The following is a 26,507-nucleotide window of genomic DNA, read 5'->3' as shown; positions in this document are numbered from 1 at the left end:
AAAACTACCCTAGAAAACAGTCTGCGTGGGGCTGCACTACCATAGGAATCACGGATAGAAGTATTTGGCAACTTCTTTGGAGTCTTCACAACATTGCAGGCCACAGACAGCTGCATCGATGGTGGAGCGCTTCAGCGATCAACTGTAATAACATCGTCTCTTATGATGACCAGATATTGTGGATCGTCCGTAAATTAAAGCAGTAACTAGTGTCACTTGAGTTTAGTCACTGCTCCATCTTATTGCGGAAGATACAGTCGGATATAGACGTGTGTTTCTGGGGATAAAGCCGCCAGATAGCAAGAAGCAGCTCCTAGCTGTTAGCGAGCTAGCTCCGTGGAGGGGGAACATTCTCTAACCTCCGTATCAACATGGCAATGTCCCTGATACAAGCCTGTCGCAGTCTTGCTCTTTCAACATGGCTGCTCTCTTTTTGTTTTGTGCATTTGCTGTGTCTAGACTTCACTGTGGCGGAGAAAGAGGAATGGTATACTGCCTTTGTGAACATCACCTATCTGGATCCCGTGACTTTTGAGATCAAAACAGAGAAAACAGAGTGCGGGCGCTATGGCGAACACTCACTCAAGAAAGAAGTCAAAGGGGTGGTGGTCATGCCCTCCGTCCTGCAAGATAGACAGGCTTGCGACCCCAACACCAAATTCCCTATTCCAAACCACAACAGTGCGTGGATTGCACTCATAGCCCGTGGCAACTGCACGTACAAAGACAAGATTAGACATGCGGCAAGCCACAATGCATCCGCTGTAGTAATATTTAACGTGGGTTCGAGTAATGCCAACGAAACCATAACAATGCCTCATCAAGGTAAGTGTCGGACATTTCTCCTCTGCTTCTTTAAATGATAATGTGACAATTGCCCTCACAAACAGCATCAACGTCCACAGAAGCCTAAAACAGTGGCTGTGCTATCTCTTTGTTAGCAAGATCAGGTGATTGGTAAACATGGGCTGAGGTACAAGTTCAGGAAATCATTAACCATTCAGCCATCTGTGATTTGTGTACCGCTGATCTGTAAAGCGCTGGCATTGTATGTATTTACTCTAGGGTCGTTATGTCGCTAGTGAGCGTTGGTCAACAGTGACGACACATTTTGTTTCACTCGACATCATAACGGTAGACGTGATACGTTTTGCATATTATGTAGGCTTAACGCTGACCCGGAGTGCAGTGGCCAAATATTGTAAACAACATTGTGAACTGAAGCAGGAACCTTGATCTTGAATGTCTACGTTTCTGCACCAGTGTTTATCATAATTTCATCCATCTTCCTACTCCCCTCGGCTGTTCAGAAACTAGTCTAATGTAATGGAAAAAAAGGAGTTTCTCCTCCAGTCAACATTAAACTGACACTGTCCTGCTACATTTCACTCCTGTTGAATTCCTTATTTGGACCGCGAAAACTGGAATCTCTTAAAGCTGTGGCCATTCTTCCATTAGTGTTTTGTGGTGTTTGGGATAGATCCAGGTCAGGCCTTGTGCACACCTCAAGACTTGACATGCGAGAAAAAGAAAGACATTTGAAGAGGCAGGTGTTGCTCTTGTATTGAAATATTAATCAAACTAGTAACCCAAACACATTTAAGCTAATTCAGAGGGAAAAAGATGATAACCTGACCTGTCCATAGTCAGAAATGGTGTTTATAATAAATGTAAGTGCAATTGAATCAGATAATGTGCAAGAATTCCTCAGATGTAGGGGTAAATGCCATGGATAGCTTCTAAATCCCCCTTTTATTTTACTGTTGTGTAACAACATAGTGATGAACATCAGTGTTTACTTCTCAAAAGCAGTTAGTGATGCATGTTGTTTTTACAACAAAACAAGATACATTGTAGTCTCAGGACATCCAGCACCTTTTCGGTTTAGGCTACTGAATGGGAATGTTGTGGATTTTATTGCATCTCTTCATCACCACCCAATAAATGCGCACTCTCAAAGTTAATCTTATTCCAGATCAAAGACAGAGTTGCCATGTATATGTGTGTGTGTGTGTGTGAGAGTGAGTGAGTGAGTGAGTGAAAGAGAGAGAGAGAACTAGTTGGCCTGTAAGCCAGTCTGTGCCGGCACTACCCTCCTCAGAGAACTCATACTGGAAAGTGTCTGTGTTTTAATGCTCTGATTGCCATCAAAAATGAACACAGGGAGGGAGGAGTGATGTTGATAGAGATGTAGTGCCTTGTTGGGTGTTGGTGGTGATGGCGCATGGCGGAGATATCACCATAGCAACCCAGCTTCCCTGAGTCTGCCGGCCCGATGCCAACTCATTAGTGTGGCGGGTGTGGATGTCTGGGACACAGTCGGTGGTGTGTAGCTGTCTCGGCCACTCCCCCACAGCGCCGCCGTGACTAATGCGTGTTTAGTGGCATGCAGGATCACTGAAGACCCAAGAATGATCTCCCAGTTCTGATGTGATCCGAGGTGGGCCTCAGCCTCTACAGAATCCGAACACACTGCAGGGAGAGTAGCCTTATACGCTATTTCCTTCTCCTTGAGTGATCAGTTATTTTTCTAATTTTTCTATTCATTTCAGGGTTCTGTAGAACCATCAGCCCCAACCCTCCCCAAGACATAACACTGGAATTGATTTATGAAGTTAAAGTTGCACTGAGCTGCTTGTAGGACAACAAACATTGCCATTCCATGGCAATTCCATGAAACTAAATGTAATAACACCCCTCTTACACCGCTGTTATGGACATTTAGAACAGTTTCTGATTGTGTGGCAGACATTAGGCTAATACATTTTGTAAATCAGGATGCCTTAGTACAGGACAGGTTTTGTCTCTAACAATTCATCAATGCACCAAGGACGCATCCCATCCAGGGCCACAGGTGCTTAGCTTCAGTAGCCTAATTCAGCAGAGACAGGAATCCATTGGTCTGGCTGGCTGGCTAAATAACTGCTCAGGATAACAGTGACCAATTTAACTGTAAATTATGGTAGCCATATATTGTTATGATGCCAAGGTAAGGTAATAACTTCTATTGACTTTGTGTAACTCATTGCCTCTCTTTAATCTGACACATATCTAGAGAGTAAAGACCCAACCAGCTGTATTTATTTTTTGGCAACAACAAATAACCATTGTGCAAGAGTTACTAGGTTACATGATAAATATGCATGAGACATGCACCTGTTTGTGACATTTGGGGATGAAGGCTTTTAGACAGATACATAGGACGCTACAGCTTTAGATTGGACTGAATAGCCAGCAGATTATCTACAAGTAACTTCACCACAAGATTTGAACATTGACAGAACACAACAACCATTTACTTGATATTAGTTAGCGTTGGCACAATGGGCTGGTTTATGCTGAGGGTGGCAGCTGGGGGTCTTGGTGTGGTATTAAGATGCCAGGCTGCGTAGGAGGGACCTCTCCCAGTCTGGCTTCATCGCCTGAAAGAAGAGAAAGGATGCTTCATTACCTTCAATTAGCAATTAATCCTGACCGAGTTGTGATAATGCATGCCTACTCACCACTCTCAAGTGAGGAACTGCTGGTATTCCTATTCTCTTTCTTGCTTGTCTGTCATAAGCCTATGCTTTTCATATCCCTGACCTTCGCTTTGTCTCTCTCATGGTAGTCAGTCTGTTTTGCTCTTGTCCTGTTTCATGTCCCATGCTTCTGCCTTTCTCTGAACCTCCCTTTTTAATCCTCATGTATCCTCTAACAGGAAAAATCCCCACACCCACTCTTCTTTGCCTGTGTCCATATTTAAAAGCAACCTTTAGAGAGTGTGTCTCAGTAAGTTTGGCCAGGGTCTGGAGATTGGACCCTGACTAGTGATCCAGTGCTCCTCCACCCCTCTGCATTCCCTCACTCCACTCCTGCTGTTGGGCCTGCCTGCTGCAGCCTGCTATGGCTGAATACGAGAATGCTGTATGGCAGTGGAAACAACTGCACAATGTGTGTGCGTGTGCGTGCGTGCGTGTCAGGGGGCTGGTTATGAGGAGGTGAAGACATGCAGGCCTGACGCTTACTTCACTCCTTTTGTCAGACCGCAAGTGTGTCATGTGAGACTGACATACACATGCGCAGACCTCTGTCCACTCATACACACAAGCACTGTTTCCCCTCACATACAGCCACTTTCCTGCTGCACTCATAAGGAAACATTCAATCTGTCACTTATCATGCACCCCAATGCTAAGCAAACACTCACACTCACACTCACACTCACACTCACATACACACACACACACACACACACACACACACACACACACACACACACACACACACACACACACACACACACACACACACACACACACACACACACACACACACACACACACACACACACACACACACACACACACACCCCGTCTGTGACCCCCACCGTCCCCATCCAGGCTAGCCCATGAGAGTGCCTGACCAGTGGTTACAGCAGATGAAGAAGCTGGCTGCTATTTCTGGGGGGCCCTGGCTCTCTGCCAGTCACGACTCAGACTCAGCCACCTAATTGAAGCTGACAGACTGTGTGTGTGTGTGTGTGTGTGTGTGTGTGTGTGTGTGTGTGTGTGTGTGTTCAGAGATGGGGTGATAGGAGTGGAAGATTAGTGTCTAGGTGGTGATGGATCGGAGGGAGTGCAGAGGGGAGATGTGAGTGTGACGTGGCAGTCATCATACTTGCTGCAGATGCATTGCTGTGTGTGTGTGTGTGTGTGAAGTGTGTTGTTCCCCCTCATGCCAAGCAGACCTTACCCAGGATACACCTGTGACAAAAAGGAAAAACACAGGAGCCCTTGTGTTGGTGCTGCACAGGGCCCTTTGTATGCCCCACTCCCACAGCTATCCCATCAGACCTTGCTTCTATGATCTGGTAACCAAAGATTCTAGAGCGGAGCTCTGTTCTAGAATCTTTGCTGGTAACTATGTAGGAGCTTTATACCCGTGCTGAGAGACAGCCCTGGATCTGCAGTCAGCTACTGGTCTCTCAGTCCCTCTCCCTGAATACCATAGCTTATCCATGACCTGATCTACAATCAGATACTTGAGTCCAAGACGTGCTTTGTTGTGTCTTTGCAGGGCCAAATGGACAAGGCTGGTGAGATTTAGTGGTCCCATTAACAATAGGGTGGTTGGAGTCAGGTTGAAAGCAAATGCTGCTCATGTCTGGCGTATTCCAGGGTGAGTCAGAGGCCTGAATTTGTGGACACTACAAGAGCGTCCTCAGGGAAAATTGAGCTGACCTCTCGCCCTCTGAGCAAGAGGATCAGGAGTGGAACAAAACAAGGCCAGGGGAACTGCAGCTGTCTGCAGCAGACCTCCTGGGGGAATTAGTGGCGTTTTGTCTGCAGGCTTTTCCCCCAAACACCCACCAACTCAAACTTAATGTTAAATAATACATTATAAAGATCTACAGGCAGACTGGCACACACTCAAACAGCCTCACTAAAACACATACACACACACACACACACACACTCTATGTGTTTGAATGTGGCAGCGTGCAGCCCCGCACGCACACCCTCCATTGATGAGGCAGTGAGCATTTTTATTTTGTATTTAGTGCTAATCACAGAGGCTCTACATAATCCAGTACCCTGTGGCAGACCTCCCCCTCAGCTAAAGAGAGAAATCCCCAGCTCAGCACTAAACACAGCCACCAGAGGATCACTGGCACACACACACACACACACCTCACCAACAGCACGTGTGTGCACACCCCCACATCTCTCCACCAGCATGCACACACAGAAACTCACCCATTGTATAAAACACAACCCCTTTGTGTGTGTGACAACCCTGCCACATGTAGGTTTGGGGCTAAGGCTCAAGTCATCATGGTGGGAGGGGGGGGGGGGTTGTTGTTGACCCAGTTTGCACAAGCTATATTCTACTTTGGAGGAGCTACTTTCGTACTTTGAGCCCTGTTTTGCATCATTGTGAAGCAGCAGATTTTGGTGGAGTGCTGTGCAAATTCCTGCCGATGTGAATGTCGGGATACATTCTCTTGAGCTTAGTCATGGAAAACAGGGAGTATGGGGGCCAGCGCTGCCTCGGTTTTTATGGCTTCTGTGAGACCATCACGCCAGTCATATGAGAGAGACTGAGGGGGCGGTGAGCAGTGTATACATGCCTCCACACATTCCCTTGTGACCTTTACACTCTGAGAAACATCCACGGCCCTCCCTTGTCTTATACACCCCGTGTGTGTGTGTGTGTGTGTGTGTGTGTGTGTGTGTGTGTGTGTGTTTGTATCACCCTGTACTGCTTTGACGTTTTTACACACATGCAGAGTTGCAGACACACACACACACAATGCAGACCCCCAAACTAGTCCTAGTTTCATGGATTGAGTCTGTCTCATTGTTTAAACCTTGGATGTGGGATCTCCATAATGATTCCAAATCCAGGCAGACGCTTCACACAATAGAGCATTCTCTACAGACAGACACACGCGCACACACACCCTCATTCCTGTTTAGAATAGCTATTGTGTCTGCATTGGTGAGAGAGCTCATGATGAGAGGTCATGTTTATTTAGCGCATAGCCTAGTCCTCCCATTCCCCAGCTTTCTCTCTCTCTCCATGTTCCTCTCCTTACCATCCCTCATAAACTTCCTGTCTGTATACCATCCCTGTAACCTATCTACATGTAGGTGTGTGTGTACTGTGTGTGTGTGTGTACTGTGCGTGTCTGTGTGTTCACTGTGTGTGTACTGTGTGTGTACTGTGCGTGTGTGTGTGTGTGCGTGCGTGTGTGTGTGTGTGTGTGTTTGTCTCTCCTCTCTGAGAGAGACCTGACCATCGCTCTAGAGGCCATTGCTATCCACGCTCCCGTTGCATTATGTAACAGCCAGGCCTTGGAGCTGGATGCCAGATTACTCTGCGTGTGTGAGCGTGTGTGTGTGGTGGGGAATGTGTGTGTCTTGTCCATTGTTAGAGTGAGTCTCTGGGTGGCTCTGAGGAAAGCTGGACTTTCAACTCCCTTCCAAAAGAGACCCATTCTGTTGTGTTTTTCATCCAGGTTAGATGCCCACAGAGGCATCCTAGAGCCCAAGCACACTGCAGTTTTTGCACAGACGTTTTCTATATGAATATGCAGGTGAAGAACTGTTGCAGGGAGAGTTTATGGAAAGACGACATGAATCACTCCGCTCACTTGCCGTGTGTGTATACGTGTGTGTGTGTGTGTACGTGTACAAAGTGTGTGTGAAAGTGTGGTGTGGTGGCCTCCTTCTCTTCTAGTGCGGATGCTGTCCATGCGAACTCTGCGCATTACATAAGCAGATTTTCAAATACGGCATGAGGCATGATCAGGCCATAGCAACAGTCTCACACACACACACACACACACACACACACACACACGAGAGAGAGACTGCAGTTCATGGTTCATAGTGAGTTAAATATAGTTTTCAGGCCAGCAGCTGACAATGAAGAACCCAGCTGGTGGTGCCCACCTGGAAGCAGCTGGGTACACACACACACACACACATACACACACACACACACACAATATCTCAATCTCTTTCAATCTCTCCTCTATCTTAACTGATATCTTCATCTGTTTTATTGAAGAATAAACCTAAATCTCCATATATTCAATGCCATATGCACACATAAATAGTCGTTATCTATACATCTCTCTCTTTCACACACACACACACACACGAGAGATAGACCTGTGTGCAGTGCACTAGTTTCTGCTGGTTCCTACCAAGCCCCTCACAGAGACCAGAGATTAAACACAACATTTCAAAAAGGAAAGATTGAAGGAATTGAAATGGGCCCTTTCAAATGTCTGAAAAGCCTGTTGATTTCCTCTCTCACTTTCTCCTCTTGCCTTTCAGCAGCAACAGCAGAGGCTGTATCCCTCTCTCAGCCCCCTCTCCCTCCTCCCATCATGTGCCCTGCTTGGCCTCGTCTCCACTGTTTTTAGAAATACACAGCCTCTGTATCTCTGAGCATGTTTAGTGGTAGAATGTAGTTTAAAACCACCAAAAGCCATGCCCTCTGCAAAAAGGGCTGACGTGTGCCTCCACTTAAGCTTGTGAGGACTATACAGGTCACTCAGGCTGGGTGGGATTTGCAGGAGGTCACTAAATGTTTGTGTGTGTGTGCGTGTGTGTGCGTGGGGGCGTGTGCACGTGCACATGTTGTGTGTGTGCGTATGTGAGTGAGTCGTTTGATAAAGGGTGAGTGAGTTCACCTCCCCTCAGGTTAAAGAGGCACACATTACCACAGCAGCCACCACAGCCGGGGCTCACTCACTCTCTCTCTCTCTCACACACACACACACACACACACACACACACACACACACACACACACACACACACACACACAGCAGCCGCTGGTGTGGTGTGTCCGCCCACTGCTCACTCCTGCATCAATTCAATTCAATTAAAAAAACGTTATTTATCCCCGAGGGGCAATTTTCTCTATGCAGGCATAGTGACATATAAGACATAACACAACATATAAGACATAACACAACATATAAGACCGGACAAAAGAAAGAACAGAAAGAATCAGCACCTCTCCCAGGACACACACACATACTGACTGCAGGAGCCCCAACTCCTCCTGCCTCCCTCAGTGGGATAGAGAGTTCGGAACCGCATCAAAGCATGCAGAGCATAGCTACTGCAGCGTGTGAAAATGATGCCTAGTCAGGGTTCCCGCGGATCCTTAAAAAGTCTTAAAAAGTCTTAAATACAACTTTCGGTTTTTAAGGCCTAAAAAAGTCTTAAATTGTATGGGATGTCTTGAATTTTTGAAAGGGAGGTATTAAATTTGCGTATGGGACCGCCAGCAAGTGCAAGAGCGAGTGAAATGTCTCTATCCGGTTTTTCGTGTATTTAAAACGCAATTGTATAAGTGACTATAAGGCAACGGGAGGAAGTGTAGTGGTTACAGAGTGAAGATGTTTTCACTGATGTGGTTAAAGGTGTGAAAACGGTAATAATATGTACAAATATGCCTGACGTTTTCGTGGTGTAGCCGTGGCCTGAGAGATATGCAGGTAGCCTACGTGAGGTAGAATGAGCGGGAGAAAGAGTTGGTAAGCCAGTTAGCGATAGGGCCATACGTTGGAATTTAGGCAGGACATAGCCTATGGATTTTAAAACAGCTTGTTTGCCAGCCTTTCCTAGTAGGCCTACTAAGCAAAAGTTGTGAAATATAGCTGCATTTTTTTTTACTGTCGGCGACTGGCTACATAAAAAAAAAAAAAAAAAAAACGTGCGTTCATAATACGTGCGTGCTTCAGATGAAACCAGCAGGATCTGAGGAGGACCTGTCTCTTAATTCATTTAAAACAAGTCAATGGTTTTACAATGTTTCAGTCAAGCTTTGGTTGGTTTAGATATAGGTATGCATAGGTATGCAAAATGTAAAGTCGTGGATTAACTTTAATTTGCTGTGCTGCATATGGGACAATAGATGCACATAGTACATGATATAAAGTAGGCCTATTAAAATATTTAAATAGCTTAGTCTAACTTTGAAAAAAATATTGAAGGGAATCCAGTCCAGTGCACATGTCTTTGGCAAGTAGCCTAGGCTACTACAGACACAGGTGAAGAACAGTCAGCCTCAGCCAGTAAGCACAACCAGATATGTACAGCCAGCTTCAAAAGCAAGCAGCCCAGACCCTAAAATTGGGCATTTATAGCTTTGAAGGTAATTCACACACAATTATTTTTCTTTCGCCAAAATATATGTGGTAACTTCTGTAGACATCCAAAATGGGGTGGGGGTTAAAATTAGTAGGAAAAAAAAAAACTATTGCATAAAACAGTTTTAAGTTGTTGTATGTATCTTTTTGCCGTGGTATAGTCTTAATTTTTCCATTTAGATGTCTTGAAAAGGTCTTAAAAGTCTTTAAATTTGCACTTGGAAAATGTGCAGATACCCTGCTAGTTTAGCGTTAGCATTAGTTAGGCCTATCTGTTTTTGTCACATCACAGTGACTTAGGTTTCTGTCCATGCGCTCCACTGTCATTACCGTCACCGTCCTCACCCTGCTGTGCTCTGATGTGGCGGCATTCCAGACTCCAGAACCTCCACCCCTGCCAAGCTCCCAGCCCTTGTGGCGTCTCCCCGTCTGATCGATCTGTTCTTCCTGGCAGACAGGCCATTTGGAGCTCACCAGGTCGACATCACTCACACTCTCTTTCTCTCTCTCTCTGTCTGTCTCTCTCTCTCTCTGTCTGTTTCTCTCTCTGTCTCTCTCTCTCTCTCTGTCTCCCTCTGTCTCCTGTGGCTGAATGGGAAGTATTGGTCTTTTATCTCGGGGGACTCCACCATGTCTGGTGTCCCTCTGGAGAGCTGCCAGTTGTCCCCGGAGCTCACAGCAGCCCCTCACTGTGTAAACGAGAAGGGAGTCCAAGAGGGCAGGGCAGGAGAGGGAGGAGAAGAAGAAGAAGGGTCCAGACAGATGGAGGCTGCTGTTGCTCAGAGAGCAGAACCATAGCATAAAAAGAAAAGGGGGCAGTGGCGTTGTGAACACTGGACTTTATGGGAAAGCCTCAGGTTTTTGCCTTCTTTGACCCAGTTTTCAGTGATCGAAGCTGGGTTGTGTTAACTCAACATACATGCATTCGAGTCCGGTCCAGGTTTTAAAAAAGAGATGGCAGAAAAACACCGAGATGTAAGTAAGAGTCGGGGAAGGCCAGAGAACACAGGGGTCACCTGACGAGCCCTTTGAGCGGGAAGCGCCTGGAGCAGGTTAGTGGAGCAACCATGGAGTTCAGAGCGGTCAGAACAGCAACACCTGCAGAGGGGGCCAATGCTGGCGCTAATGGAGGGCTGGCCGCTCTGGACAGCATTCCTCATGGGGTCTCCCCCTTTAATTAGGTCCAGTCTTGACATTAGATGTTGTCGTCCTTGTGTTTTGAGACTTCAAAGTTGGAGACCTTAAAATGCAAAAAAAAAAAACCTGTTGAATGGCATATTTTGTTCCCTCTCTTTAGAGGCAGTGTACAAGGTGTCAGGAGACGTAGCCTACTATTTTGCTGGGAAATTTTTGTTTTGGCCTCGCTGAAATGCCTGCTAGCCTGACTTATAATTTGTTCAGAAAAGCAAAGCTGTGATTTTTTCTAACCTGTTAATTGATTTGGAGACTTGAAGTAATTGAAGTAATGTCTGGAGCTCTGTAGTGGCTGAATGCCTGCAGGCAGAGCGAGCGAGTGAGAGGGAGAAGGAATGTTGGCGTTGAGTGCTTGCATGCAGACAGATGACAAACAAATATATTTTGCTACATGTGTTTGTGTTTGAGACAGGGTGTGAATGGCTTGGTGTGCAAGTCTTTACGGGTGAGTATATGCGTGTTGGACGTCATGTTTGTGCGTGAGTGTCTGATGCGTGTGCTGAAGCTGCCTGTTCATTAACCGATCGGCAGAATCGAACATTCCCTGTCTGCATGACCTGATTGACAACAAAGAGTAATGCCAGAATCCCATCAGTGGAGTGAGTGTGTGTGTGTGTGTACGTACCTGTGCTGACTGTTCAGTGGTATGTATTAGGCCTGTCTGGCTTGCCAGCCTTATCTTGCTGACCACAGCAATTAGTTTTAGTAGTGTGGAAATACAGAGGTAGCTGAGTACTCTATTTTGGCTGTTTTATTGGAATGTATAGGCAGGCATTTGTTGGTATTGTTCCCTAAAGAGGCACTTCAAAAATGTTTCAAATAGTCTGTAAATGGAAGAGCAGAAGTCTTCTTTACAAATGAAATGTCTACATATCAGTGTCTTGGCTACCCTTAATGATTTGTTGGTGCAACATTTTTTAAAATGGACTGAAAATGGTGTTATTCCTTTGAAAAAGCAACAGACTATTTTTCCGCCTTTGGACTGACTGGTGTTATTCCTTTAAAAAAGAAACAGACTATTTTTTCCGCCTTTAATATGGATTGAGCTATTCCTATGGCAAGACCACTGAGATTCTCCATCATTTTCATTCTAGTTAGTAGGGCTGTCAATGCAGTCAATCAATTCAATGTCCATAATCTAGTAGCCCTACTAAATAGTAATGGAGCCTTGTCTTAGATCTGAAGCCCTTGCAGCAGTTGTTTGGCTCTAGTATATAACTATTGATATTGATGTCCCTCAATTATTTGGCTCTAGTATATAACTATCGATATTGATGTCCCTCAGTTATTTGGCTCTTGTATATCACTATCGATATTGATGTCCCTCTGTCCCTATGTTTAGTTAGATTTAGTTAGAATGTTTGGTGTTAAAATATTTACAGTAATATACATCCATGTGTCTCCGTTTATCCCCATAGGCACTGGTGAAATTGTGGCCATCATGATTCCGGAACCCAAGGGCCGCGAGATCATTTCGCTGCTGGAGCGGAACATCACAGTCAACATGCACATCACCATAGGAACGCGGAACCTCCAGAAGTACGTGAGCCGCACCTCGGTGGTGTTCGTCTCCATCTCTTTCATCGTGCTCATGATCATCTCCCTCGCCTGGCTGGTCTTCTACTACATCCAGAGGTTCCGCTACGCCAACGCCCGCGACCGCAATCAGGTAATCTCACGCCACCCACCCCAGACCTGTGTGTAGTCACCCTCCCTGACTCAGTTGTAGTAACAGATGCTTCCTCCATCAACCATCACACCTGTACCCAAGAAACCACGCCCCTCAGAGCCCAACCACTTCCGTCCAGTCACACTCAACCCAATAGTCATGAAATGCATGGAGAAAATCATACTGCTCCTCATCCTACCTACTGTCGGCACACAACTGGACCCATACCAATTTGCATACCGGTCGAAAAGGGGACGCAGTGGCATGCCTTCTCCACTCCCTCCTTCACCACCTCCAGACTCCCCATAACTTCGCCTCAGTTCTGTTTGTTGACTTCAGCTCCGCATTCAATACAATCCAGCGCCATCAACTCATCCAGAAACTACAGCACCTGAATGTCATCCCTCTCCTCATCCACTGGATAAACAACTTTCTTAGCAACAGGCCGCAGACAGTGAAAATAACAATAATTTGGGGGGCAGCCGTGGCCTACTGGTGGGGGGCAGCCGTGGCCTACTGGTTAGCGCTTCGGACTTGTAACTGGAGGGTTGCCGGTTTGAACCCCGACCAGTAGGCATGGCTGAAGTGCCCTTGAGCAAGGTACCTAACCCCTCACTGCTCGCCGAGAGCCGCTGTTGTTGCAGGCAGCTCACTGCGCCGGGATTAGTGTGTGCTTCACCTCACTGTGTGTTCACTGTGTGCCGAGTGTGTTTCACTAATTCACGGATTGGGATAAATGCAGAGACCAAATTTCCCCTTACAGGATCAAAAGAGTATATATACTTATCAGTGTTTCCCACATAATTGAATTCTATTTGTGGTGGTAGGTTTGCAGAATTAACCTGAATGCAACAGTTTTTAACAAATTAGTGCAGTGTGGTTATAATTCTAACCAGACTTAAGCACACTTTAGTACAACCAGGAAAATCATTGTGTGGTGGTCAATGTTGATATTGTGGTGGGCCGCCACAAATAAGTCAATGTATGGGAAACACTGCTTATGCTTATACTTATACTTAAAATAGGGACAACAACATCATCAACCATCATCATCAACACTGGAACCCCCCAAGCCAAGGTTGCGTCCCTTCGTGTACACACTTTACACACAAATGACCTCCAGAGTTCACTACCCAACACCACTTACTACAAATATGCAGATGACAGCCATATGGACAACCGGCACATCCGGGAACTTTGTATGTGTTGGACGTACACGCCCCCTTTTAGGGGAAATATTGCCATTTCGATTGAATGGAAGCCTATGGAGCTGCATCAAAGTGAGGAGCGATAAGGGCTTGTACTTACTAAATCTTTCAACAAACGTGAATAAAAGGCACAAAATAAGGTTGGTGTGAGAGTCATCTGTGTGTTCATGGGATTAAGGTGACCATTACATTCCTATTTTTTGCTTTTTCCAGTTTACTAACAGGAGTACATGAACGAGTAGTCACAGTCAAGCTGCCCGTTGCTGACTGTACTAAGTTCGGCAAGCTTAACTTTATATTTCATAACGTCAACTAAACATAAGTCAACCCTTAATTCTGTCACTTGAAATACAAACGTATTTCCTACAACTAGGTGAGATAATTGGCTATGTTATACTGAAGTTCCACAGTTAGCTAGCTAATGTTTTACATTGATATTGATATTGTTAGCTACGGGCTAAATTGGTCCTCATCATTTGGGGTATTAGAAACGAATTAGGTTGGTAATGTACGTTCGACATGAGTCAGTTACATATACATATTTCTTCATAACCGTTGTGTTAGTAAAAGGATTGAATGTCCTGTGAATTGATAACTAGAAGTAATGTGTGACTAGCTGTCTTTCCCATTGGAATCAATGATATAATGCTAACGTGTCTTCCCCTAAAAAGGGGCGTGAACCTGTTCAAACGCATTCTATGACGTTGCGCAGGTTGTAAGAATAGTAGGATTACTTACAGACAACAGTTCCATCACAACTTAACACCAGTCCATCACAGATTTTGCTCTGTGGTGCTCTGATAACGACCTCCAACTCAACATGACAAAATAACTGGTCATTCATGCATCAAAATCACCCCCTGGACTCACTCACATCACCATCCATGGCCAACCAGTTGAACAGGTCAGCATTTTCAAATATCTTGGTCTCACCATTGACAATAAGCTTAACTTCAGTGAACATGTCACCATCACACAGAAACGTGCACAACAGAGACTGTATGCCATACGCAAGCTAAGATATGTTGCCCCCTATCTCCTTCTGCTACTCTACAAACGCATCATCCAACCCCTTCTACTCTCCCCCTGTTTCTTCACCATACTAAATGTCACCAGCAAGAACAAACTCATTAAAATCTCACACTTAGCATCCAAGATAATACAGCTTCCCACCACCAGCCTCACTGATGCAAATGACACAGCCACCACACGCCTTGCCCGCACCAAGCAGCCCTGACCATCCCCTGAATCGGTTCTTCACCGTACTCCCATCTGGCCGCAGATACAGAGCCCTGGACTGTCCACTTGCTTGCATTCTGTTGAGGAGGAAACTAGGGGGGGGGGGGGGGGGTTATGGTGTGTGTTATGTTATATGTTATGTCTCATATGTTATATGTGATATGCTAAATGTATGAGGTTGTGTATATCCTGCATGGAATGTAATAATGTGTGTGAAAAAGAATATCCTTATAGGACAATAAAGACTCTATACTTTACTATTCCTTTGCCATTCTAATGTTCCTGAATGGGATTCATCCCAGCCTCTGTGCTCAGAGGGGAAAAGGTCGACTCTTGCAGAGCGTGAACACGGCAGCAGCGCTCTGAGCAGGGGGGGGGGGGGGCTTGGCTTCTCGTTCATTGGCCAGATGTGCGGCGTTTCTGGCCCAGTTGATGAGTGGCGCTCCATGGTGGTTTATGAGGCTCTTGTTGCTTGTGATTCTCACTGAAGGCTGCTTCCTCCACAGAGGCGCCTGGGAGATGCTGCCAAGAAAGCCATTAGCAAGCTGCAAGTGAGGACCATCAGGAAGGGAGACAAGGTACAGACCCGCCTGACACACACATCTCCACACTGCACAGATGTTTCTTAACCTTTCTCTTTTGTCGTTCTTGAGGTTCAGACAGAGGTTTGTTTTGAGAACCGATCCTCTAGTATGTGTAAATAGTAGTCATACACTAGATGTATGCCAAAGTGCATATTAAAAGCCAGAGTGGTATCTGAAGCACTCCCAAACCATTTATACCTTGTGATTTTCCATACAAATACAAATACATATATCTCAGCTCCCCTTGTTGTTTGTTTGTTCTGTTAAAATAAGTAAATTGATCTGTGATTGACCTCAAGGCTGTTTAAACTGGGCCCTTGCAAAAAGACACTTCTCTCCCCCAGCTATATATTTAAGCCTACATATTTAATATATGTACAATATAGTGTCTGTATTATTAATTAAAGAGGAGGTTAAGCTGTCCCTGACCATAACAGGTTGATCTAGTGTCTCTGTGGTGGCTGAGCTGTGCTCTGCCTGAGGGGTCAATCTGGCCCATCAGACACGCTCACTGCATTTTTACTGCCCCTGTGTTCCTTAATGTTCCACTGATTTTCCAGGAAAGCCATTGCTAAAAGGGTACAGTGCCTCATTTGCCTTTTGTTGGTGGATTGTTCTTGCAGGAAACAGAGTCAGACTTTGATAACTGTGCAGTGTGCATTGAAGGCTACAAGCCCAATGATGTGGTCCGGATACTACCTTGCAGGTAGGGTTCTCTTCAGACAAAGAATGCTTGTCAATTCTTTATCTAGCTCTCAGTAAGCTAATCTGGACCTAAGGTAAAAGTGTTGCTCTATATGTGACTTTGAGTTGAGTTTGGCGTCTCTCCATCCTCAGACATGTCTTCCATAAGTACTGCGTGGACCCCTGGCTGCAGGACCATAGGACGTGTCCCATGTGCAAGATGAACATCCTCAAAGCATTAGGGATCCCGGTGAGCCTTGAGCAGGCCCTCAGCAGGCCACATGCTTATCCACTGTTCCTGGGAATTCTCTTACCACTACTCCCAGTCACCCTCTCCTCATCGCTCTCTCCAATGGTGCATCCTCCCACCCGCAGGCATCTACATTCTCCTTTTACTAAGGATCCACCCCCACCACACCCTACCTACACACAACCAGAATACCTCTATTTATGTCAAGCCCAATGTCATTCACAAAGGATGATTTTGCTGTCTTACAAATGATGATTTTACTGTTTTTTTTTTTTTTTTTTTTTTTTAAATAGAGTATCCTCTTTTAAAGATGTTCTCTACTCCTCTGTAGCCAAACGCTGACTGCTCAGACGACATTCCTCCGGACTACGAGGTGTCTGTGGGAGGGCCACCCACCAACCAGGTGACCGGAGCCAGCGAGGTGACTGTGAGCGAGAGCTCGGTGGTGCTGGACCCCGCTGTGCGCTCCATCGGCCTGCCACAGGTCTACCACGAGGTCGACCCCCTCGCCCTGATCGGAGAAAGCCGCCATATTGCCAGCAGTAAGTAATGCACACACACAGACACACACACACACACACACACACACACACACATTCATAGACTGAAAGACAAAGGTCTGTAAGTCATGACCATTTTGAGTTGACTCGAATGTCACCTCTTGATTATGCTGTTCCACTGAACTTCATTTCAAATACAGTGGAAATACTTGCAATTCCTATTTCACCCACTTCATATTCATAGTTGTGGCAGTGATGGTCCTTTGTTGGTTATCTTTTAGCCTGGCTTCCACTGGAGTACACTGGCCTTTAAATAGACAGCTAGATCTGTTTAAGTTACGCTAACCTCCCATGTCATTCAAATGGCCTATTGGTTTCTCAAACTGTTGATTTCCCAAACTCATTGCACTCTCATTTTTCTGCCTTAGTTCCCTTGACTTCTGATTGATGCAATGAAATGACGATGAAAGGGGGTAAAAAGCATAATTTCCTCATATACCTTTGCTCCCTGACCTGCTGTCTGTGAGGACTTTGCAGTTATCCTCCTACAGCTCTATATAGGTGGAGCTCAGACTGCAACATTTTAGTCCAGCGCTGCTGTTGCCTTCATCATGTAAACTGGGTCAGCAGTCACCTGCTCTGTGTTACGTTTCCCAAACCACATGAGTCCGGGCACCCTAGGGCCATTGGACTAAACAAAAAATATTTCCGTTGCCATCACCACTTTTTTAGGTCATGCAAGTGATTCTGAATCCAACTCTGAGTTGCTTCAGTTAACACCACCGAGTGCACTGCTACTGTTGCTATGTGATTGGCGATACTTTCCACAACTTTTTTAGAGCCCAGCCACTCTTCCTGCCCTTGCTAAGTAGAAAAGGTTCTAGAAGAACTAGCTTGGCTAATTTTCCAGAAATCCTTAATAGAGCTAGCTAATAGGGCTGTGAGATATGAGGCTGTGCCTAAATTGCAATGTAAATGTAAGCCTTTTTCACTAACCTCGATGGCAATTAAACTAATTCATTTTTATTAATTAAATGCAGATTTTTACTCCCAATTTATGAATGGTGGACCTATTTTTAGCACTGTACATATGCAAAACGGTATCATCATTATCACAACATAGCGATATAGCTGAAATTTATATAATGGGGAAGAAAGATAGACGATGCGATTATAGTACAGCCCTACTAGCTAATATAATTAGCTATCCTGACTAGTTGAGCACTTCCTCGAATATGCTAGACCTGTAAATCTGCCCACAGTCTTGGCTAAGATAGCCAACTAGTGACCTGTTCAAAGTATGATTTACCATGCTAGCCCATGCTTAGGGGTGTGTGAACGAACGTGTGTGTGTGTTCAACGTGCCTATGTGCAGTGCTCTGGGACTATTTGCTCTGGCAGCCCTACAGCCACTTCCTGCTGGTGGCTGTTGAAATTCCAGTCTGAACTGGAGCTGCCATGCAGGGCTGGGAGGGAGGCAAAGGGGTTGTGAAAAAAAAAGCTTTAAAAAAAAGACCTGTGCCAGGGAACAAGTAAATGCTGCCTTTGTGAGGGGCTCGCTCTCCGCTGCACGCAGTGAAAACACCCTGTGCTGCCTGAATCCACTAATGAGCTCAGCTTCAGGGCTGCAGGCACAGGGAGTGTGCCTGGGCACAATAATGCCCATTCTGTTTCCCCTGCAAAGCCAGTGGAAGGACCCCTGCATTCTCACTCTCTATTTCTCTTTCAGTTTCTCCTCTAGCCCCTTGCGGTTTCTCTCCATTCCTCAAGAGCTGTGGTCCTTTGCTGCTGGATACACAGGAACAACATTCCTGAAGGGGTGGGGGGGGGGTGGCAAGCCAACTGCTAAATCTTTGGCAAAGAGTTGAAGTGTTTGTGTGTGAGAGTTTGGCTAGTTGGGGGGGGGTGTTGATGATTTGTTATTTGTGTGAGAGGGCAGCTGGATATTGCTGACTGTATGTGTGTGCCTCTGCTGATAAATCCTGCTCTGGCTCTCTCAGGCCTCCCTTTTCCCTCGCGCCCCTCGTCCAGCTGTCTGTTTTCCCCAGTGGGGAGGAGCAGGAGAGTTGGCCAGTGGGTGCAGTCCGTGTCCTCGTGGCCACGTGTTGAGCCGTCCCGCTGGTCAAGAGAGGCCAAGAGTACTGTGGGCTGTTGGATAGCCTGCTTGGATTTGGATTTGGATTTAGTCTAACCTAAGATGGCCTCTGAGTGAGGCTGGCAGAGAAGGTGTGTGTGTGTGTGTGTGTGTGTGTGTGTGTGTGTGTGTGTGTGTGTGTGTGTGTGTGTGTGTGTGTGTGTGTGTGTGTGTGTGTGTGTGTGTGTGTGTGTGTGTGTGTGTGTGTGTGTGTGTGTGTGTGTGTGTGTGTGTGTGTGTGTGTGTGTGTGTGTGTGTGTGTGTGTGTGTGTGTGTGTGTGTGTGCGTGTGCGTGTGCGTGTGCGTGTGCGTGTGCGTGTGCGTGTGCGTGTGCGTGTGCGTGTGCGTGTGCGTGTGTGTGTCCAATGGTGTGAGTGTTTTCGTGTTTGAGAGAAAACTGTGTAATGTGTGTAAATAAGAAGGAGATGCTGAGGTGTGTGTGAGGGCAGAAAGGAAAGGGAGTGGGTGGAAAAGATGTAGAGAGGGAAAGTGAGGCCGAGTGGAAAGAGGGTGGAAAGGTAGAGATAATGCTGGCTAGCTAATGGAACCACTCAGGCAGCAGGAGAATAAGACGTGCTGGCATGGCTACTGCTGTATCTGACCCCGCCATCAAATTCAGACCTACAGCAGTTACACCACCTGAACTGTTACTGTGGACACACACGCACACGCACACGCACACGCACACACGCACACACACGCACGCACACACACGCACACACACACACACGCACACGCACAAACACACACACACAGGCCTGCTTCTTGGGCATTGAGTCATGATTGAGTTAAAGTGAATTGCCACCACTTTCTCCCCTCATCTTGTTCCATTACCTTATGAGCGTCTCAAGTGCCGCAGAAGATGTGGGTGGGTGGGTGGGGGCGAAGAGGAGAGAGAGCTGGAGTGAGGCAGCTGGGATCGTTTAGGACTTGGATGGATCCCCACTGGTTTGGTAATGCTCATCAGAACGGCATCTGAGACGACGACTTGTTCTCTCCCACTAAGCTGTGCGTTTATGTAACCTGAGGCAGAGGCTCCACTGCAACAAAAGTGTGGTGGGTTTGTATGACATACAGGTCAAAACATCTGCATAGATGAGCTCTCTAATGTCCACCATGAGCTAACTTGATATGTCGGTAAAATGTCTCTTTTGGATTTTGTCTGAGATAACTCTCAAGAACAGTATAGTATGATTTCTGCCTTTGTTTTCTATTGCAATGTGGCAATCAAACAAACTTCAGGGTCATGATCATTTATTTTACTAATTGTACCAGGCATTTCATAAAGTAAATGTCAATGCGTTGATTGACCCTTGCCAGGTGCTGATTGGAGAGCCATTTCGGAGAGGCAAGGAACTTGATTTCTAAAACGAGCCGCCAGTTTGGTTTAAATAAGCTCTGCCCGAGTCAGCCCCAACAAGTGGGCTAAAAATAGCACTTTGTGCTCAGCCATCATTATCTGCAAGAGGAAATCTCGACACTCCGCTGTTCAGAGCACTGTCCACGAGGAAAGTGTTCCCATGCTGTGCACGGGTTTCGTAAGGGCTCTCAGGAAGAGCAGTGTCTGGCCAAGTGGTCAAGAAAACATGTTGTGTAAAGAACTTTAGTGAGTTAGTGATGAGATGTTAGAGCAAACTAGACACGCTGATGGGGGATAATGTCACTGTTGTTCTCATCTCCCCCAACACCTACGTCGCCACAAAAACAAACACACACACACACACACACACACACACACAAACACTCTCAAGGGTTTGTTGCAGACCTCACCCACTTCATCTATTTTCGTTATCTGCCATATTTAACACTGCAGACCATTTCTGTGCACTTGCATCTCCTCTCTACTTCTTAAAATCCTCTAGTGAGCAGGATTTTTACACCGTTAATACGGTTCTTCGCTGCGGAAGCTTGAAAATCTCTTGCATTGATCAAGGAAGGGAAGGTTAGGACCGTATCTGCACTCTTTTCTTTTGTGCTGAGAAAAATGTGTGTTCTTCCACACAGCGTGGTTTCCCCAAACTTCAGCTTCCTTCAGCATGCGTCATTTTCACTGGTCTGTGGCAGCTGGGCACCATCTTCCACTGCAGTGCACATCTGGACCTTGTGTTATGCTATTCCTTTCATTTTTAATGTGTGTGCCGAAACCAGTTCACCTTAGCAGGTGCTCATTTTTAGCGATTTCACCTAAGGTGTGTGTTGATTCAGTTTCTAATGCATTGTGATGTTTTTTTTAATCTTTTTTTTCCCTGTTATTGTTAAGAAACCCAAACCAGCTCCACGCTGTTTAGAGTTAGACATGGTTTAAGTGTTTCAGCCATAACAGCCTTGAATGGTGTTTACTCTGACCTCCATTTATTTTATATTTAGGCCAGAGCTGTAGAGCAAGATACTGTCCGCTCTTGCCCCCATTGTGTGTCTAGCCTCAGCCTTGGCTATTAATGAAACTGTTCATACTGACCTCCATTTGATGTCTAGGTCTTAGACCTTCATGATTTCTCTTTTGTGGGTCTGCAGTATTTGAGTCCTCCTGGAACTACTGTCGGTCACACCTCAGTATGGTCAGGGAATTCTTCCATGACCTTTATTCTGTACCCTAAACAGACATGAACAGGAGCTGACACTTTCACTTTGAGCTTTAGTTTTAGATAAAACTGCTGTCCGTTGCCCATTTTGTTTCTGATCAGGCTGTGTCCTGTGTGTGTCTCTCCTGTTGCAGGTGAACACCAGAACCCGTTGAGTAGCGATTCGGACACCTCGCTCATCCTGGCTGTGGAGGTTGGCCTGTCCGATGTGGAGCTGTCGGCCGAGCAGGAGCACGAAGAGGTCAAGTCATGAACCATGACCCGCATCGCCCCCGGTGTTGCCACGGAGACACAGGACCAGGACGAGGGAAGAACCAAGACCAGGATCTGGAACCAGAGAGCCTTCTTAATTGAAAGGGGAAGAATATAGAGTAACATTGGAACAGAAAACCGTTTTGAACAGTGTCCATCATGTTTTGTCCCCGTGGCTTCATCGGCTACAGGAAAAAGTTTCCGAAAAATAGAGATACTGTGCTTGTCATCTTTATAACTCAATGGCCACAATCACACCTTGATTATCCTCCTCCCTTGCTTTCTACACTTCTGTCAATAGGCAGAGGAAGCATTTAGCCAATCACTGTCATGTTATTTGAACTTTTTTTTTCGTTGTGTTTCCCACGAAACATCCATCTCCCCTTACTCTGTGGAAATGTTGACTGTTTGATTTCCTTATTCGAGATCACTGCCAATGTATATTCCTGATTCAAACACAAGTCTTTCTATACATATATATATCTATAGATATCAGTACACACATGCAGCTAACAGCGTTTGCTTTAAAGTGTCAAAAAGCAGTCTGTGTGTGATCCAACCAGTGGCCGTAAAACACATTGAACCTTGACAAGAGAGGTCTTGCTATTCTTTCAACGCGCCTTGTTTCGTGGACTATGCACAGCCTCCCACTTTATCATGCATCCTTTGCCGCTTGTGTCCCAAAAGACGACGTCTCTCTGCCACCGGCTGTATTTTTGTTGTTGTTTATAAGCTTTGTTTCTTCTCAAGTACAGCTCCCTGACCTGTCTTGTAGTAAGCTTCCTCGCTCTCAGTGGGAAGACCTAAACTTGATGTGATTGCGAATTGAATCCTTCACAATTAATCCCAAGTGACAATCACTTTTCCACGGATCACATCAACAGAGGACCCCACATCCCCACCCCCCACTTCCACACCTCCACCTTCTGAGGAGATGGCCTCCCTGTGAGGGAGTGTGGTGAGGCTAAAGGGGAAACCGTCTGGCGTCCTCCCTCCGCTACGTGATGAAAATACCCGAACCCTTTAGCGCAGTCAGAGGTTGGTCTTCCTGTACCTCCCCTCTATTTGTGCCAAGTTAACTCTAAAGAACTACACATATAAATTAGGGTTAAGATTACATGGAATTCTCCTTGTTTCTTTGTTTATTTGTTTTTATTGTATCACAGTGACAGTCTGGATTGGTTTGATGTATTGGGGTCATTGAGTTCTGGAAGTCCAAAGAATGTGATTGGGGTGAAGTACTATTTCAAAAATGTCAACAAACTTAGTTGCATCCAAGTTCCCCTAGCCAATATTTCATTTAAAAAAAGACTTTAGGTCAGAACAGTCAAGGGGGAAACCCCCACAGTGCACAGACTGATTCTCCGATAATACCAGGCGCCTGGAATGACTAGTCTCCTTGTTGCTAAAACCTACAGAATGGTGAAAGTCTGCTGGATGACTTTTATTTTAATACGTATGGAAGAAAAGTTTATTTTTCTATGAAAAAATCAACAAAAAAGAAAATCAAGGAAAGTTTACAGTGTAGGAGAACTGGGCTTACGTAGATAGTGGCGTCATTGCTAAGCTACGTCAGAATCGGTTTGACATGGACCAGAACTTTAATTCATTAGTCTTTTGCATCACTTTTCTGCCATTGTACACCCCCCCCCCGCCCCCCAAAAAAAGAAAACACAACAAGGTCTTCTTTTTTTCTGCAAAAGAATATTTCAAGTGCTGCTTTAGTAGTATTTGTCAAATGCCTTTCACCTCAACATTTCATTCGCATCGAACTGAACGGTGATCTTTTTCTAGTAATGTCCACTCTCTGTGTGTAAAAGGACAAAAAAGAAGCACACATACCCAGAAGCCTCTTTTCTGCATCCTCTCCCTCTCTCTCTCTTTCTTCACGTCTCTCTGAAAGAGGGTGTTGGAATGTACAGGAGAATGTTGAATCTATGAACCAAAGCTGATGATGCGTTTGACTTCTACAACACTTTTTCCCTCCTCACAGTCTCTCTGCTCACCTTTTTCTGGCCGATCTGTAAAGATTTCTTGAAATCATGATGTGGATTATTGTGTGTGTGTGTGTGTGTGTGTGTGTGTGTGTGTGTGTGTGTGTGTGTGTGTGTGTGTGTGTGTGTGTGTGTGTGTGTGTGTGTGTGTGTGTGTGTGTGTGTGTGTGTTAAATATGTTCCCTTATTGGTTTTTCACTCAGAAGTGCTCAAAAGGATGGACTCACTCTCCATCTTTCCCCACGTTGCATGAGAGGTGACTTGGCGGTGCAGCGTATAGTGCAGGCATGTCATGCATGTTCAGTCAGCAGTGAGGGCAGTGATGGCATTACCCTGACTCTCCTTTTAAGAGCGAGGGGTCGGACTAAAGAATGACCCAATGGGGAAGAGGGTTCCGTGTGCAACGCCACAGGGCCAGGGGATGTGCCGGATGCCCTCACTCCAGCAGCATCCACAAACCAGCCAGGGGAGAGGATCACCAGCCAAAAGACTAAACGAGAGACACAAAGCAGGGTGATGTGCAGCATCTTTTGACAAAGAGGGACCATGACGCTAGGCCCTTCAGCATACCCCACAAAGGGCCCTCTGTGAGCAGCCAAGTTGAAATCAACATTGTGATAAAGATGTGTTTACCAACCCATACTTGTTTCTTTTAAATTGGTTTATTGTAAGGGCACACTCGGATGTTTTTTCTTCTCCAAAAAGTGTGTTTTCAATGAAGTCCAGGTGTGAGTGGCTATAGTCTCTGAATCCTGGATTTCAAGTTGGTTGCACAAGGCAGTGACCTTGCAGTGCCCCACACTGGTTAATGTGTCCCATTTGTACGTTTGTATGCAGTATTGATTCAGGTGTGCACAAGATATTTGACATGTCATTGGTTTTTAAGCTCAAGAGTTTGCTCAAATACTGTGACAGACTGGCTGACCAGACCGATCTTAATGGTATTTTAACAGTGGAAGCACACTTTTCGACATGGAAGTCATTCTTTCTTTTCTTTTTTGCTTTCAAACTTCTCTGAGTTGAGGTGTGCTTGCGTGTGTGCATTCATGTGTGTACGTGCTCTTGCTCGTCATGCAGATGTGTGTTGCATTGTGTTCCAGAGGTGATGCATGTGCTCTTGCAGTATTGCCTGTCTCCTGGGCCATCTGTTTACCGACACAGCACAGACCCCCCCCCCCCCCCCCCCCCCCCCTGTGCACACTCGCTGTTGACCTACAGCCATTGATTTTCCTTTTGATCCACCCCTCATGTTAGTTCAAGGCCCTCCTGGTGTTTACGAGAAGCAATGCAAAGTGCTTTTTCGTGCAGCGTTTTAAGTGATTGAGCCCTTTACTGTGCTTCATTATTTTCCTGGACTGAGTAGTTGCGATGAGGAATGCTGTTTGACTGAGGCCAGCTTGTTCTGGAGAATCATAGGAACGGGAAAGAGAGAGCAATAGAGATGGATGGATGGATGGATGGATGGAGGGGGTGGCTCATTGTGGGAACAAAATGCATTGACTTTCCCTCGAAGGCATGTCCACTCATTTCAAAATGCTATTTGAAAAGCATTAGCCAGATTTCCACTACTTTATTTGTATCTTTTGAGACTTTGCATCGAGTCTTCTAATGGCACTTACTCATGTCCTTTTTCTAAATCCCTTTCCTTCCAAATCAACCAAAAGAAAGACAAACACTAAGTGAAATGTGGGAAAACACTGAGTGACTCCCAGAAAGGAAACACTTCTGTAGAATGGGGTCTTGTATCATGAGGATAAACACATTTTATAAATGTTTCATAACACTATCATCTCATACTCATTCAGCACTTATACATTCTTGTGTAGTTTAATGCCTCCTCATCACAGTGGGGCCCGAGTGTTCTTAATGGCTTACACAGTGCTTGTGACATCTTCGTAGGCTTGTTACATTGCTATAAAATCTCCTGCCAGGAACGATGTTGACAGGCATTCTTTCTCTTAAGGCCCTCCACACAAAGTGCTACATACAGTATGTTAACTAGCTTGTTCCAGTCCTTTTGAACAGACTCCCTCATTCACAGCCAGGTGGGCACACCTACCCAGCACTTTACCTCTTTACAGGGAAAAAAAAATAAAATGTGAAAGTGAAGAGTGGAATCCCTTCTATACTGGGCAGACGACCCATGACCTCTGGGAGATGGCCTGTGGGTAATCCCTACAGCAGATGAACTGATTCGAGGGTCTTTCTGGCTTCCTCCTCGTCCTTCCCTTTGGAACTTTTTTTCTTTCTTTCTTTCTCTCTCTGTCTTTCTTTCTTTTGTCTTAAACGATCATGGGCTGGGATGGGTTGTTAAATGAGAAAAGTTGTATACATTATCCAGAGGTCTTACAGTATTGCTATTTTGTTATATAGAGGACAATGTAAATATGTTCAGTGTTGATATACTGTTCTAGTACAATGTTGCACGTGTATGAGTCCATGATTGTGAGGTACAATAAATTTTATTGCAAGTTTTTCCAAACCGCAGTCAGCCTGAATGATTTGTATTTCTATTGTCACTGTATTATTTCCACCACTGGCTGCATCTATTGTTCCTTT

The 26,507-nt window shown here is 45.5% G+C and overlaps 1 protein-coding gene across 1 annotated transcript; it reads left to right on the top strand.

Moving 5' to 3' along the window:
- Positions 1–22: 22 nt before the first annotated feature.
- On the top strand, positions 23–26,430 carry rnf150a (ring finger protein 150a). The gene is made up of 7 exons (XM_076294955.1): positions 23–825; positions 12,271–12,521; positions 15,475–15,546; positions 16,176–16,258; positions 16,390–16,486; positions 16,818–17,028; positions 21,837–26,430. The coding sequence occupies exons 1-7, from the start codon at positions 372–374 to the stop codon at positions 21,953–21,955; spliced, it is 1,287 nt and encodes a 428-aa protein (XP_076151070.1). The 5' UTR covers positions 23–371; the 3' UTR covers positions 21,956–26,430.
- Positions 26,431–26,507: the final 77 nt, after the last annotated feature.

The sequence above is a fragment of the Alosa pseudoharengus genome, unplaced genomic scaffold (genome assembly GCF_046254945.1).
Source record: "Alosa pseudoharengus isolate Yale_2024_CS ecotype anadromous, Long Island Sound unplaced genomic scaffold, YU_APseudo_1.1 YU_APseudo_1.1_scf_2, whole genome shotgun sequence".
Taxonomy (NCBI): Eukaryota; Metazoa; Chordata; class Actinopteri; order Clupeiformes; family Clupeidae; genus Alosa; species Alosa pseudoharengus.
Note: the sequence above shows the minus strand (reverse complement) of the source record. Positions and strands in the feature narration are given on the sequence as shown.

Coding starts and splice junctions, on each gene's coding strand:
- rnf150a (XM_076294955.1), top strand. CDS start 372: ATGGCAATGTCCCTGATACAAGCCTGTCGCAGTCTTGCTCTTTCAACA. Junction 15,547..16,175: donor CCATCAGGAAGGGAGACAAG/GTACAGACCCGC, acceptor TTGTTCTTGCAG/GAAACAGAGTCAGACTTTGA. Junction 16,487..16,817: donor TCAAAGCATTAGGGATCCCG/GTGAGCCTTGAG, acceptor ACTCCTCTGTAG/CCAAACGCTGACTGCTCAGA.